This window comes from Myotis brandtii, unplaced genomic scaffold, assembly GCF_000412655.1.
Source record: "Myotis brandtii unplaced genomic scaffold, ASM41265v1 scaffold535, whole genome shotgun sequence".
NCBI classification, from domain to species: Eukaryota; Metazoa; Chordata; class Mammalia; order Chiroptera; family Vespertilionidae; genus Myotis; species Myotis brandtii.
The window spans coordinates 179,486-192,350 of NW_005369964.1; the positions used below are offsets into that span (position 1 = coordinate 179,486).

The 12,865-nt window shown below is 61.8% G+C and overlaps 1 protein-coding gene across 1 annotated transcript in view; it reads right to left on the reverse strand.

Annotated features, from left to right (window-relative positions):
• Positions 1-12,865, reverse strand: part of ITPK1 (inositol-tetrakisphosphate 1-kinase) — a 136,387-nt gene that overhangs the window by 1,894 nt on the left and 121,628 nt on the right. The window contains exons 7-10 of the mRNA XM_005877883.2: positions 11,309-11,474; positions 6,315-6,382; positions 2,644-2,806; positions 4-107 (exon numbers count right to left, since the gene is read on the reverse strand). Coding sequence (XP_005877945.1) covers positions 4-107; positions 2,644-2,806; positions 6,315-6,382; positions 11,309-11,474 — 501 coding nt within the window. The remainder of the gene's footprint in view (positions 1-3; positions 108-2,643; positions 2,807-6,314; positions 6,383-11,308; positions 11,475-12,865) is intronic.

Sequence of the window (12,865 nt, forward strand, 5' to 3'; positions counted from 1 at the left end):
CAGCGGGGCCGTGTCCCCTGCGGCTGCGGCGGCTGCGCTCTGGCCCTGCAGGATGGTGGCGATGTGGTTCAGGAGGTCTGTGAAGAACTCGCTCACGCCCTCGTAGCCTGGGGTGGGAGAGACAGACAGCACAGGCTCAGCCAGCTGGAGCTGGAGGCGGCTGCGGCCCGCGGGGAGGGAAGGCACAAGGATAAGGCTGATGGACGCTACACAGCCGGACTCAAAGCTGTGCGCGTGGCTCCACAGGGCTGGTCCCTGAATGTGCTGCCCCCGTGTGAGAAGCCGATGAGAAAACACTCCCCACCCTGTCCCTCTCGGGCACCGCTTCACAGGCTCCTTCATCAGGTGGCCTGGCCGGAGGCCACCTGCCCGGAGGACCAAAGGCCTACTCCTCCTCCCGTTCTGAATCACTAACTCCCCTTCCCGCCGAGGCCGGCCTCAGCTTCCTCCTGTGCGAGCTGAGAACTCGGGGAGATTCCTGTGGGCACGACCGAGGGGGCTGGAAAGTGGGCGATGCCTGATCCATAGCAGCTGCTCCCAAAATTGAGTCCTCACCCCCAAAATGCCTGCGGGGTACTGCCTGTGCCCCTGCTCTGAGCATCACAGCCAGGGGGCAGACGGAGCACCCCCGTGAGGCCACACACTGGCAGCGGCTTCCCTAACCAAGTGCGGCCCAGGGTCCTGAACAGAAACTGCTGGGCCTGCAGTTCCCACCGCAGAAGCGAATGCACTTGTCAGCACAGGCGTCCTTGGGAGCCGAGCAGAATGAGAATCTAGGGCGAGGATTTTGCTGACTCCCCAAAACTACTTCAAGAGACATGCCACCTGGGGTGGGTGCCCCCACCTTCCTAAGCCAATTTGGCAGGACAAGAACCAGGCAAAGGGCTGCAAGAACGAGGGTGAGGACATGAAGCGTGTCCCTGAAGGCCAGTGTGCCCGCTTCAGAGGGGCCTGGCACTGCCCACACCGCCCCACGCACTATGCGCCCACCACCACGGTGCGCACGAAGGTTCAGGAAGGGCAAGGCGCATGAACTTTAGAGAAAGGCCTGCCTGGTGCTGCAGGGCGGGGCTGCCTCATTTGCTCACTCGTGTCTGTGCCCACAGGGAAAGTAAAATGGGTGAAGTAGCTGGCACACACAGTGCCTCCATGGACACACGTCCCCTCGCCTGATCTTCACAGCTCTCCGCCCCGTGTCGCAGATGAGTTAGAGTCACGTGATTGGCCCCAGAGGCACAAAGAGCCGCCCAGGTGGACACGGGACTATACACGAGGGTGGAGGTGGTGATGGCGGCCCCGCTGGGTGCATCCTGGCTCACAGAGCACGGCCTCCAAGTGACAGAGCCGGGGTCTGGGGCAGGTCCTTTGGCCCCACCTTGAATCCCATGTGGTGCTGGCACCCCACCCAGGACGGGCTTCTTTCAGCCTTGGGCTGGGGGAGAAGGGCAGGCGGCCCAGGCCCCTTGGGAGCCACCAGCAGGCGTGCTCAGGTTTCTAGGGGAGAGACACAGTGTGGGAGGGGCTGGAGTCACGTCAGGAGGCACCAGGGAACAAGCCGTTCCCTCAGCAACCGCTCTGCTGTCCCCTGGTGAGGCCTGGAGGCCCCGGGCGGGTGTGTACTTCCTGGTGAGGGACGGAGGCCTGAGGGTGGCCAGGAGGCCGTGCAGGCCGCTCTGGGCCCACAGCTCTGCAACTGAGAGGTGAACCAGCCGGGGGCACCAGCTCAGGCCAGGCTCCTCCGTCTCTGCGAGGTGGGAACGCCCTGGTGCAGAGTGAGCACCGAGACTGCCCCGCTGGGCGCTGCCCCATCAGACGGCAGGCAGAGCCGGGATGGAGGCAGCCGGAGCGAGAGGCAGGGCGCCTGTGGTCAGGAGCGAGGCCCATTCCGGCTCTACCAGTGGGTAGCGGTGACTTTGGACAAGCCATCCAGCCCCCAGCCTCCACGTCACCATCGGTAAACTGGCAAAGCTCCCAGGGCTGCCTGGTGTGGTGGGTATTGATGCCACCCACTGTTACTACTTCCTGGAGCCCAGCACGCAGCCCTCTCCCCCACGGCCTGATGCGCTGTGTGCCCTCCCTGTGCGTGAGGGCTTCCTTGCACCCTGCAAACGCCCCCCAAACAGTGGTGGTATCTCCCACTGAGCCCCTCGCTGAGGCGAGACCACGAGGGCCCAGCATGTGCTCCCCTGCTCGGGGCTCCAGCAGACAGCAGGGAGCACGTGCCAGCCACAGGGAGCACCGCGGCTCTGGGAAGGGTGAGGAGCACAGCCCTGCACCAACCTAGGCATGACCTGGGACAACTCCTCCTCTCTGGGCGGCTCAGTGCCCACGGAAACCTGTGGGGATAATCCCTCCAGCGTCCCTTCAGCTCTTCACATCTCCACGGGACCCAGGGACCAGCTAAGGTTTGGCCAATAGCGGCTAATGCTGAAGGCGCAGGGTCAGGAGAGGAGGCGAGAGAACACGCGTTTGCCCACCATGCACCCTGGCTGGATGTCCGGACCCGACCTTCGCTCTCCCCACAGCCTGCAGCCCCATCGGCAGGAGGGCTGAGGCCCAGTGGGGGCTGCACTTACTCCAGGCTCCACCGAGAGGACGGAGCTGCCCTGTCACCTGCCCGAGGACACAGCCCCTGCCGCTCACCTGGGAAGGCATTGATGTCGATGACAGCGTGCTGCCCTGTCTGGTTGTTGATGATGATGTCGATCCCGAAGAGAGACACGCCCAGTGCCTGCCGCAGGGCCCGGGAGAGCTGCCGGATGACCTCGTCACTAGGCCGCTCGAACACGCCCTCGATCTTGTCCAGCTGCCAACACACCACACACCAGACACACACACCACACACACACAGACACACACACACACACACACACACACAGGAGTCAGGCTGTAAGTGGGGAGGCGCAAAGCCACACCCCACAGAGACCTTCAGACAAGGGGGTAGGACAGACCAGCACCAGGATTGGCTATTTCTAAAGTCCTTTAAAAAATGTTTTTACTGATTTTAGAGAGAAGAAGGGAGAAGGATAGAGAGATAGAAACATTGACAAGAGAGAAACATCGATTAGCTGCTTTCTGCACACCCTCCACCCACCGGGGATCGAGCCCATAACCTGGGCATGTGCCCTGACTGAGAATCAGATGCCGTGGCTCATCTGCGAAACAGGACCAATGAGGCTCCCACCCCGACTACTGGGGGGACCATGAGGAGCTATGTGGCAGGGACAGCACATGCCTGCGGGAGGGGGACAGCGCCGTGTCACCTCTGTGTGTCACCTCCTGGGAGGTGCCCCACTTGCTGGAGTCCCAGGACTGTGCGCTCAGGGGCCAAAGGGGCACTGACCCATCAGAAATAAAAGTGAAGCTGGGTCACATTGCCTATGGCCCAGAAATTCCACTCCTAGGTGTGTACCCAGAAGACGGAAAGTGGGAATCTGCGTGCCGATGCTCATAGCGGCATGATCCACAAGCCAAAACGTCCCTCAGCGGATGGTGAACAGACTGTGTCACCCACACACGGAGTGTCCTCAGCCACGTGCTGCAGCGCGGATGGCCTGGGAAACGAGGCTGAGTGAGGAAGCCAGGCCCAGCAGGCCACGTGCTGCAGGACTCCCCGAACCTGAAGGGCCCAGGAGAGCTAGATCCGCAGAGACAACAGCAGATGAGCGGTTGCCAGGGCTGAGGGGGGGGGGAGGGACTGCCAATGGGCACGGGGCTTCCTTTGCAGGTGAAGGTACTCCAAGCCACTGACTTGTTCACTTTAAAGAAGTGAGGCTGGGTCCGGACGGCTGGGGACAGCCCTGGGCACCAAGGACAAAGGGCCCCGTCCCAGCACAGGAAGCTGCATGGTGAGCGGGAACTTCTGACCCGTGCGAGCAGGGGCCCCTCACGTGGGCAGCGCCTGTGCTCCTAGGTGAGCGCCCCCGCCCCCGCCTCTGCACGAAAGGCAGGGCCCCTCATGCCCAGACCTCTGTCTTGGCATCTTATGGGGGAAACACTTTCCAAGGGGCTGTGACGGGCACTCACCACTGAGCCCCCGCCGCCTCCTGGCACTCAGCCGCGCGGGAGCTCGCCCCTGGTCCTGCCCGCTGCGTGCTGAGCCTCAGGGCCCTCTGGGTCTTGTTTTCTCACCCGGTCAGTGGGTGCACAGACACCCTCGCTGTGGGACAGTGGTGAGGGTCCAAGAAGCTAATGTCCAAGGCTCACAGCGCAGGCCTGGCAGAGACAGCCCTGGCTGCTGCATCAGCACGAAGTCTCATGACACGCTGTTTGTACAAGCCTTTCTCAGCTCAGCAAGGAATCTCAGAAACCGCCCGGAGCCCTTCAGTATCTGAGCCCAAAGAGCCGCCTAGACGAGATAAAGGCATGGAAGTCCTGCCCGTGGCACAAACAGAAAGGAGACGATGATGCTCTGGACAGTGAGGCAGTGACAGGGGGGAGGGAGCCGTGTGCATGTGGACCGCCATCACAGCTGCTCTGCTGGCACTTCCTGCCCACCTGGCACTGCCCTAGGAGTGCCTGAATCCCACCACCACCCTGCGGGGCAGGAGGGAGAAACCGAGGCTCAGAGAGGCCCAGTGACTCTCCTGAGGCCACACAGCTGGGATGTTGTGGAGCTGGGTCTGACCCCAGGCAGCCTAGTCAGTGTCCACACTCGTGACCGATACCCTATCCTGGCGTTTGGGGTCTGCTCGTTGGGTGTGGGAGCGGGGGCATCAGCCGTGAATGGACAGGCTTCAAGGCCAGGCAGGGCTCCCTGCAGGGGACAGTGAAGGGGATGGGGCCCCGGGTGGGCAGGAGGAGGGTGGGGCGTGTCTGGGGTGCAGCTGTCGGTCCCGGCCAGCCTGCAGGTGTGAGGAGAGGCTTGCGTCCTAAATGGAAAGAGGACAGCTGACTGCATTTCCCTTCAGTTCCAGGAGTTCCCGAACAGCAGCCATGAGCTGGGGAAGGGGGGCGGGGGGGCAGAGGAGACAACGCAGACCCTACAGGGCCAGAGGCGGCCCCAGAAGTGCCCTGGGCGGCCCCTCCCCTTCACAGACAGAGACAGGGGAGTGGGAGACGGGATAGTCCAAGGTCACTTGGGGTGGGTCACTCTGCGTAGGGCCCTGGCATCAGCTACAGCCCTGCGGCCAATAGGCCCATGCACGGTGTAGGGACAGTGTCCGCGGAAGCCTGTGTAATGCCGGCTTCCCTCTGCCAGCCCGAGCAATGCCTGACAGCTTCGCGGGGAACTGGGCTCGCCTAACGTGTCTGAAGCTTAGGAGACCAGACAGCCACCCCCACTTTTAAATCCTTTCTTGTGCAGTTTATTTCCATCTCCTAATGCACACAGCCAGGCACACAGCCAGTCCCGGAGCTTCCCTGACTGAGAAACGCCCCTCACCATTCTGAAGGGCGCTGGGTTCCCTCCAGGCCCTGTCCACACCTGTGGGCGGCCCACCCCCAGCACACAGCTGGCTCCTCAGGGAACCGGAAACCAGAGACGGACAGGTGGCCGGGCCGGGGAGGAGGTGGCAGGGCAAGCACAGGCCCTGACGTGGAACAGAGGGAGTGGGGTCCGAGGCAGGGTCTCTCAGGAGCTCGTTGGTGAGGCCAGAGGACAGGGAAGGGGACAGGGCAAATCCTCCCAGAACAGGAGGACGGCCGAGTCGGGGAGCAGGAGACCCAGCAGGGGCTCCCAGCAGAGGGTCCCCAGTGAGATAACAAGTCCTCGATTCCTGGGGGACCAGCTCTGGAACTAGATGGGCCTGGGGTCAAGTCCTAGCTCTGCCCTGGGAGCTCGGAGAAGCCACCAGCCTGCGAGCACAGCCCCCCTCGGAAAGCGGAGCTGCCCTGCCCGCCCTGCCCGCCCTGCCCCGGGCCTAGATACCCTGCCCCAGGGCATCCAGGAGGGAGCCTGACACACAGCAACACTGACCAGCAGCCTGAGCTCACCACCCACCGAGAAGCAGCCCAGCAGCACAGAAGTGACAGCGGGCTCTTAACACTCCCGGGACACACACAGACAAGGAAAGAAAGGAGATGGCTTGGCCTCTCACCCCGTCTTTAAATCAGTAAAAAGCAGGGTCTCAAGCTCCTCCTACTGGGGAGCTCCCCATGCAGGGGGAAGAGCTGGAAAACCTCCCAGGCCTGACCTGGTGGTGAGCGGGCCTGGGCATGCAGGTCATCAGCACGAAGGCCCGGGGCAAGCAGGCCAGAGGCCTCTAGGGAAGGCCCCTCCGACCCTGCCCACGGGAGAGCTCGACCCTGGGCCCCGCAGCCAGGAGCACACCCGCCCCAGGCTCACACCAGCCACCAGGGCGGCAGGGACATACCTCCGTCAGGACCGATGACGACTCCGGCTTGGACACGTTGTGGCTGTTGAAGAAGATGGACTTGCGGTCTGAAAAAGCGAACACACGGAGAAGCCGGTTAGCAGCTTAAAGAGGGGATGGCAACACCACCGCCCAACACCAGGGGGCAGCACCGCCCCGGCCACAAGTGACGGTGGCCGCATGGGCCTTCAGGTTCAGTGTCCAGCAGCTGCCATCTGAGGCCCCAGTGAGCCGGGCACCCCCACCCCAAGGAGACACTGCGCCACGGACGGACACATGCCCGCTCAGGGCTCCTGTTTCAAATTTCCTTCCCATAGAAAAATGACTGAGTGAGCCCACCAGGGTAAGGGCTGGTTCTCTCCAACACCCGAAGGCCCCATCCCCACACCGTGTCCCGTGGACCCGGCATCAGAAAGCCGGGTCTGTGGCTATGTGGACAGGAAATGCCGCACACCCGACTATCACAGGCCGGGATGAAGCGGTAGGGAATGCCACTTCGCCCAGCCTCCCCGGCCCTCCCGGTGTCTGCCCTTGGCCTCCTTTCCCGGGATCACCGGAGAAGCAGTGAGGCTGCACTTGGCATGTGAATGCTGAAAACAAAGGGTTCTGCTGTTCCCCCACTATTTAGGGGAAAAGTAGGAAATCAGAACATGGGCGTCTGTAGGTAACATCCAAGAAGGCACACAGAACCGCCTGCCTGGCTCTGGAAGCTGGCATGGCCCCCTGAATGCCCTCCACCTCCTTCCACCCCGTTCCCCCGACCCACGCCCACCTTCACTGCACCCCATGTCACTCAATCCCATTGGGCACCCAGACAGGCAGGCCGATCCCCAGAATAATGGGAGCGACAAGGCCGGTTTGTGTGTTCACCCCTGGGAGAGGAAACGAAGGTCGTCGGCCAGGCAGAAAATGTTCTCAAGCACTTGGGAGAGTGGGCACCGAATGTAAGCATCGCAAACACGAGCCTGGGGCCAGGTCCTGGAAAAGGCTGCCTGTCACCCCCCATGAACCCCCAGGCATGACACGGCCCCCAAGCCTCCATGCGGCCCCTGAACGCAGGACAGAAAGGCTGAGCACCATCGTGTGCCAGGGCCCAGGCCGAGGGGCACCTGCTCTGGCTGCCAACAGCCCCACCAGGACTACGGCGATGCCATGATCATGCACGAGGAAGGATGTGGGCGGAGGCCAAGCAGGCAGGCGCTGAGATGTACCTGGCGTGCTTCCTGCCAGCGAGGCACACAGGCCCCCTGCCGCCCAGGAGTGCCCGACAGTCCTCCCGTCGCTCCAATCAGAGCCGGTCCAGACCGGGGGCATGAGAGATGGTCCTGGGGAGGAGCCTGGGGAAAATAAACACCTGGCAGGACTCGTGCCAAGCAGCTCACCGACCTCAACTCCTAAGCACCGACAGCAAGAGTGAGCCATGGGGACCGAGTGCCCCCGGGCCAGAGGCCGGAGCAGGGCTCTCCAGCCTTCTGCAGGCATCGGCAGCAAGAGTGAGCCATGGGGACCGAGTGCCCCCGGGCCAGAGGCCGGAGCAGGGCTCTCCAGCCTTCTGCAGGCACCGACAGCAAGAGTGAGCCGTGGGGGTAGAAGCCCCCGGGCCAGACGCCAGACCAGGGCTGGAGCTGCTGGGACGGGCACTCCGGCCTTCGGCAGGCATTGCCCACCTTCTCGCCTGCACCCAGCCTGGCCCAGCCCCACTGAGCTCATTTCCTTAAAAAAAAAGATACCCAGTTCCTCTAAAATGGCCCTGGTCAGGCCCTGGCCCTCTGATGGCAGGAACACCCTGGATGTGGGGGCCCATCCACTCTCTGCTCCCCGACTGTTCCTGGTGAAGGGCTATCACCACCTCCCAGCAGGGGAGGGAGGGCAATGAGAGAAATATGGGTGCTTCTGCCCCCAATTTACAGATGAGAACAGCAGATTCAAAATAAGGAGAGTAAATGACAAGATTAGCCCGAAATAGCCTGTAACCAGTGGTGCAGCCATGAGCTACGCCACACTTCCTTCAGCCCCGTGCTGAATCTTCATGTCTCCCTCGGGGGCGGGGGGAGGGTGGTGTCACAGAGCTGTGGATGGTGACCCAGGTCTTGTTCAGGTTCCCATACACTGGTCACCTCTGCAGGGGGGCCCGCCCTGACCGCCCTGTCCAAGTGGCTCCCTTCACCCAGTGGTGTCCCGGGACCCACTTATCTGGTGCCTTAATGAACCCTTTTATTATTTCTTTCCTCGTGTGCAGGAAAACACAAGTCCGGGAGGGCAAGACGTGTGGCTGACTGCTGGATCCCTCAGAGGCTCTAGGTGAGAGACCAGCAAACCACATCTGTAAATAAAGTTTTATTGGAACACAGCGTGCCCATTCATTTACATAGTGCCTGCAGTGCGTCCACGCTACAGTGGCAGCGTTACATAACCATGATAGAGCTGGAAATATTTACTATCTGGCCTTTTGCAGAAAAACGCCCGCTGACCCTCTCAATGGGAAAGTGTATCATTCCTGTCTGTATTCCCAAGCGAACAAGGCCCCGGATGGAAAGCATGTCAAGGCGCTGTGTCCGCAGAGGAAGTGCCCTTTCTGACCCTGGCAGGGGTGGAGGCAGGGAGCAGTCTCCCCAGAAGGTGACCCACAGGCAGAGAACAGAAGCGCTCCTGGTGGCTGGTACAGGCCAACGCCACCTGCGCAAGAACCTGACTTCAGTTTCAGTCGACGCGACTTGCCAGGCGCCACTGGCTGTGGGACACCCTTGACTTCAGAGACATTAAAACGTAAAACCTGAAGTGCACCCGAGAAGCCGAAGAGCACGCAGCCGTGGGGGCAGGACAGCGTCCCCTCCGCCCCATGTCCCGGAGAAGCCTGCTCAGGTTGCCCCCAGCTCCCCACGCCACAGGGGAAGCCGGGGCGCCACACTGGGTGACGGGAACCAGAAGGGGGTGGGGTGGGAAAGAGCCCAAGGCCCCCTGTCAATCAGTCCAAGGGCCGCTGTCAGGTGGAGAACACGTGTGCGAAAAGAACAAAGCCCACGCCAGCTCCCTGGGCGGTGCCGGAGACAGCGACAGGGACTCGGCCCTGGGGGTAGGTGGTGGGCAGACCCAGTAGCATTTCTCCACCGGCTCGGTGTGTTATTTGCTCATTCACTCGGCCCCGGTCCGCATTTTATGGCAAACTGGCAACCTGGAACCGGCCACAGGAAGGCACAGATGTGGAGCCCACGCCCTCCTGACATGGACCAGCGCTTCCCAACCAGGAGAGAAAGGGGGCACTTCTGTGTGGAAAGGAAGGAAACTGTGGTGCGCTTCTTTAAGAAACGGGGCGATTGTGTTAAAGAAAGAAAAAAGAAAGGAGACAACCTAAGGTATGGCTACTCTTAATCTAATACTTTTCCAAAGATTTGAAGCACATATTTTTTTGAAATGTGGATTAAAAAAAACCCCTTAAGCCAGGGATTTAAAAAAAACGTCAGCCCCTTTTGGCCCACAATTGATAAGAATGCCTCTTGCACCTGGTTGGTGTGGCTCAGTGGTTGAGCATCGACCCATGAACCAAGAGGTCAGGGTTCGATTCCCAGTCAGGGCACATGCCCAGGTTGTGGGCTTGATCCCTAGTGTGGGGCGATGCAGGAGACAGCTAATCAATGATTCTCTCTCATCATTGATGTTTCTCTCTCTTCCTCTCTGAAATCAATAAAAATGTTATATATATTATAAAAAGGAGGCCCCTTGCAGGTGTACAGTCACACACCAAAGGACCCCTGCCGACATCTGTCCTCCACCCCCAGGTCATCCCATCCCAGTGGGTGGGGGCTGGGACCAGGGTGAGGACGGGGGTGTCCTGAACCTCACACGGGCCTCAAGTCCTGGAGCCCAGGCCTGGCTGGGAGGCCGCCTGCACTCGGGAAGACAATCCAAAGTGTCTGCTCTGGTGCGTTAAGGGGAAGACGGCTGAGAGGAAGACAAGAACGGCTGAACTTCACTCAGGAGAGTGGCCTGCGCCCCGGGGAGGACTGACAGGCAGCCCCAGCAGGTCTCAGGAGCCCATCTGTCTGGGCAGCTGGTAGTGCCGCTGGGCATCCCAGCCAGTGGCGAGTTTCCCGCGCGGAGCCGACTGCACAGAGAGCTGAGCAAACCACGCCGGCCACCGACGTCCTCCCGGAAAGCCACTCTCCACAGATGCTGCCACCGTTCCAACAGGTTCCGGAACGTGCCCGGGGGATGCCTTCAGAGCCACCAGGACATTCCTGGGAGCAGCCCCAACACAAGCAAATCCTTATCCTAGTGCCAGTCTGCGAAACGGCCCGGCCAGCAGGCGGCAGGGGAGCAGCGGAGGCAAAGCTGGGCTTATGGAGCCACCAGCCTCCCTGAGGGCTCCTCAGCTGCCCCCAAGGACAGCAGCGGCCTGTAGACACCATTGCTGTGACCCCCGAGGGACACGTGGGACCGTCACCCACTGGTCCACCACAGTCACTGACTCAGTCCTCACCCGCGGGGCACAGCGAGGTGTCGTGCCCACCGCCTGCCCCAGGCCCCAGCTGGGAGCCCTGTGGCCCTGCGTGCTGACCTCTCACGGGGCGCACGTCCGCCTCGGCGGCTGCAGGAGCAGCCAGAAGGGTGGTGTTCCCCCATTTGGAAAAGGAGACGGGATTCAGTCAGTGGTCGGGCCCTCAAAACAAGAGGGGCCCCCCCTCCTCCCCTCCCCTGAAGGGCCCGTCATCCGTTCCAGCAGGTTCCTCCTGCGTCTCATGGCACAGGGTCCCCAGCAAGCAACCTGGGCACAGAAAATGTGGGGGTGCTTTTCGGAGTTTACAGTGGTTCAAATGGATGGGACGGGGGTTTCGCTTCTTTTCCAAGATCTCTTCATTACGGCACACAATTCGTTCACCCTCCAGATGACGGCTTCCCCTCCAGACAACCCAGGTGCCAGGGGTTAGTGCTCAACCGACGCTGTGTCCAGCCGGGCCGAGCTCGGGACAAACTGAGAAGGCGGGAGGCTTGGTTACCTGACATGCCCGCGGAGAAGTTCTTGAGCGAGGGCCTCTGGACCACCGTGTAGGACTCGCCGACCACGAACACCTTGTACAGGACGGCGTTGTGGTTGATGAAGTTCTGGACCACGCAGGGTGGCTGGATGGCGCTCAGGCCCTCCTGGTTGAACACGATGGCCATCTGGGGAGACAGGGCCACGGGCGTCAGTGCACCGCCCTCCCGCCTCAGACGACTCGGCAGGACTCTCAGCGGGGTGAGTGGAGCGGGGCTCAGAGGGACCAATCCACTGGGACCAACCCACCCCTGTGGGTTGGAAACCCCGCACACCGGGCCTGCCATGCGGGGCTGAGCTGGCTGCACTGCGAACCCCCTGTTCACACTGCAGTGCAGGGAACGGACCCTGGCTGTGTGCTACTCAACCCTCATGATTTCCTTGGAGGGCCCTCCACACGGCCCGGGACGGAGAGGCAGAAACCAGAAGACTGTGGAGCAGGAGTTGGGAGGCCTGGGTCAAAGCCTGCGATGACGAGGGCTGCCTCTCACTGTGCACCCAGGACAGGCCCTGTCCTGGAGATGACGTCAGACGCCTGTGGGCACCGTGCACCCCGGAACTGGGCACGCCATCAGCCCCTTTACAGATGAGGAAACTGCAGCCTTGAGAAGCTCAGGGCTTGCTGGAACGTGACTGGGACTGCCCGGCCCGCAGCCTTGTCCTCTTACACGCGGACGGGCACATGCTGCTCCCCGTCCCGACGGGAGGGTCTGCGAGGGGACTGAGGGAGGGAGGGCAGACGCTAGAGAAACGCCCAGCTCTGGCAGAGGCTGCCTGCAGGCCCACTCGAGCAGCCGACAGTGCCGGCCGCAGCTGATCCCTCAGCCCACAGGCCCCAGAGGAGCCGCCGATGCTGGAGGCTGCTGGGAGGGCTACAGCCTGATGCCACGTCAGATGCCACCAATGTGCCTGGGCTCAGCTGGACGGGGAGAGAGTAGAGACCCAGGTCACATGGGAGACAAAACGCCCCACAGTGACTGTCTCCTTAGCCTTCGAGGAGAGTAAGAGACGGTAAGAGGGCCCGACGCGGGTTCGAGTCCCAGCGCCACACACTGCACAAGCACGGCAGGGACTTGCCCTATCTAAGCTCCACTTCCTCACCTGTCTGGTAGCATCAACCCCCAGGGACAGGCTTGGGAGCCGGGGGAGCTTTCAGCTTTGGTTTAAAAACGGGTGAGGGACAGTCCAAACAGTGGAGCAAACAGTGTGCTCGCCTCGGCTTACGAACAACACACAAACCAAACGGTTCTGTGAGCACCAGCCAGGCGCACGGAGTGCCCTCCAGAGGGTGAGCGGACACAGCCAGGGGGTCCTCGCTGCTCTCACACCGCAGGCACCCGAGGAGGTGAGGAGCCTGCCCCACCCGCCCCCAGGCTCCTGCTGTGGAGGGCACCCCACTGGAGGGGGCCCCTCTGATGCTAAAGCCTCCCAGGAAGCAGGGCCCGCAGCCCACACCAGCCCCTGGTGTCTCCTCCTCTGGGGGAGGGTGGGAGAGGAGCCCTCCCTGAAACAGCACTCT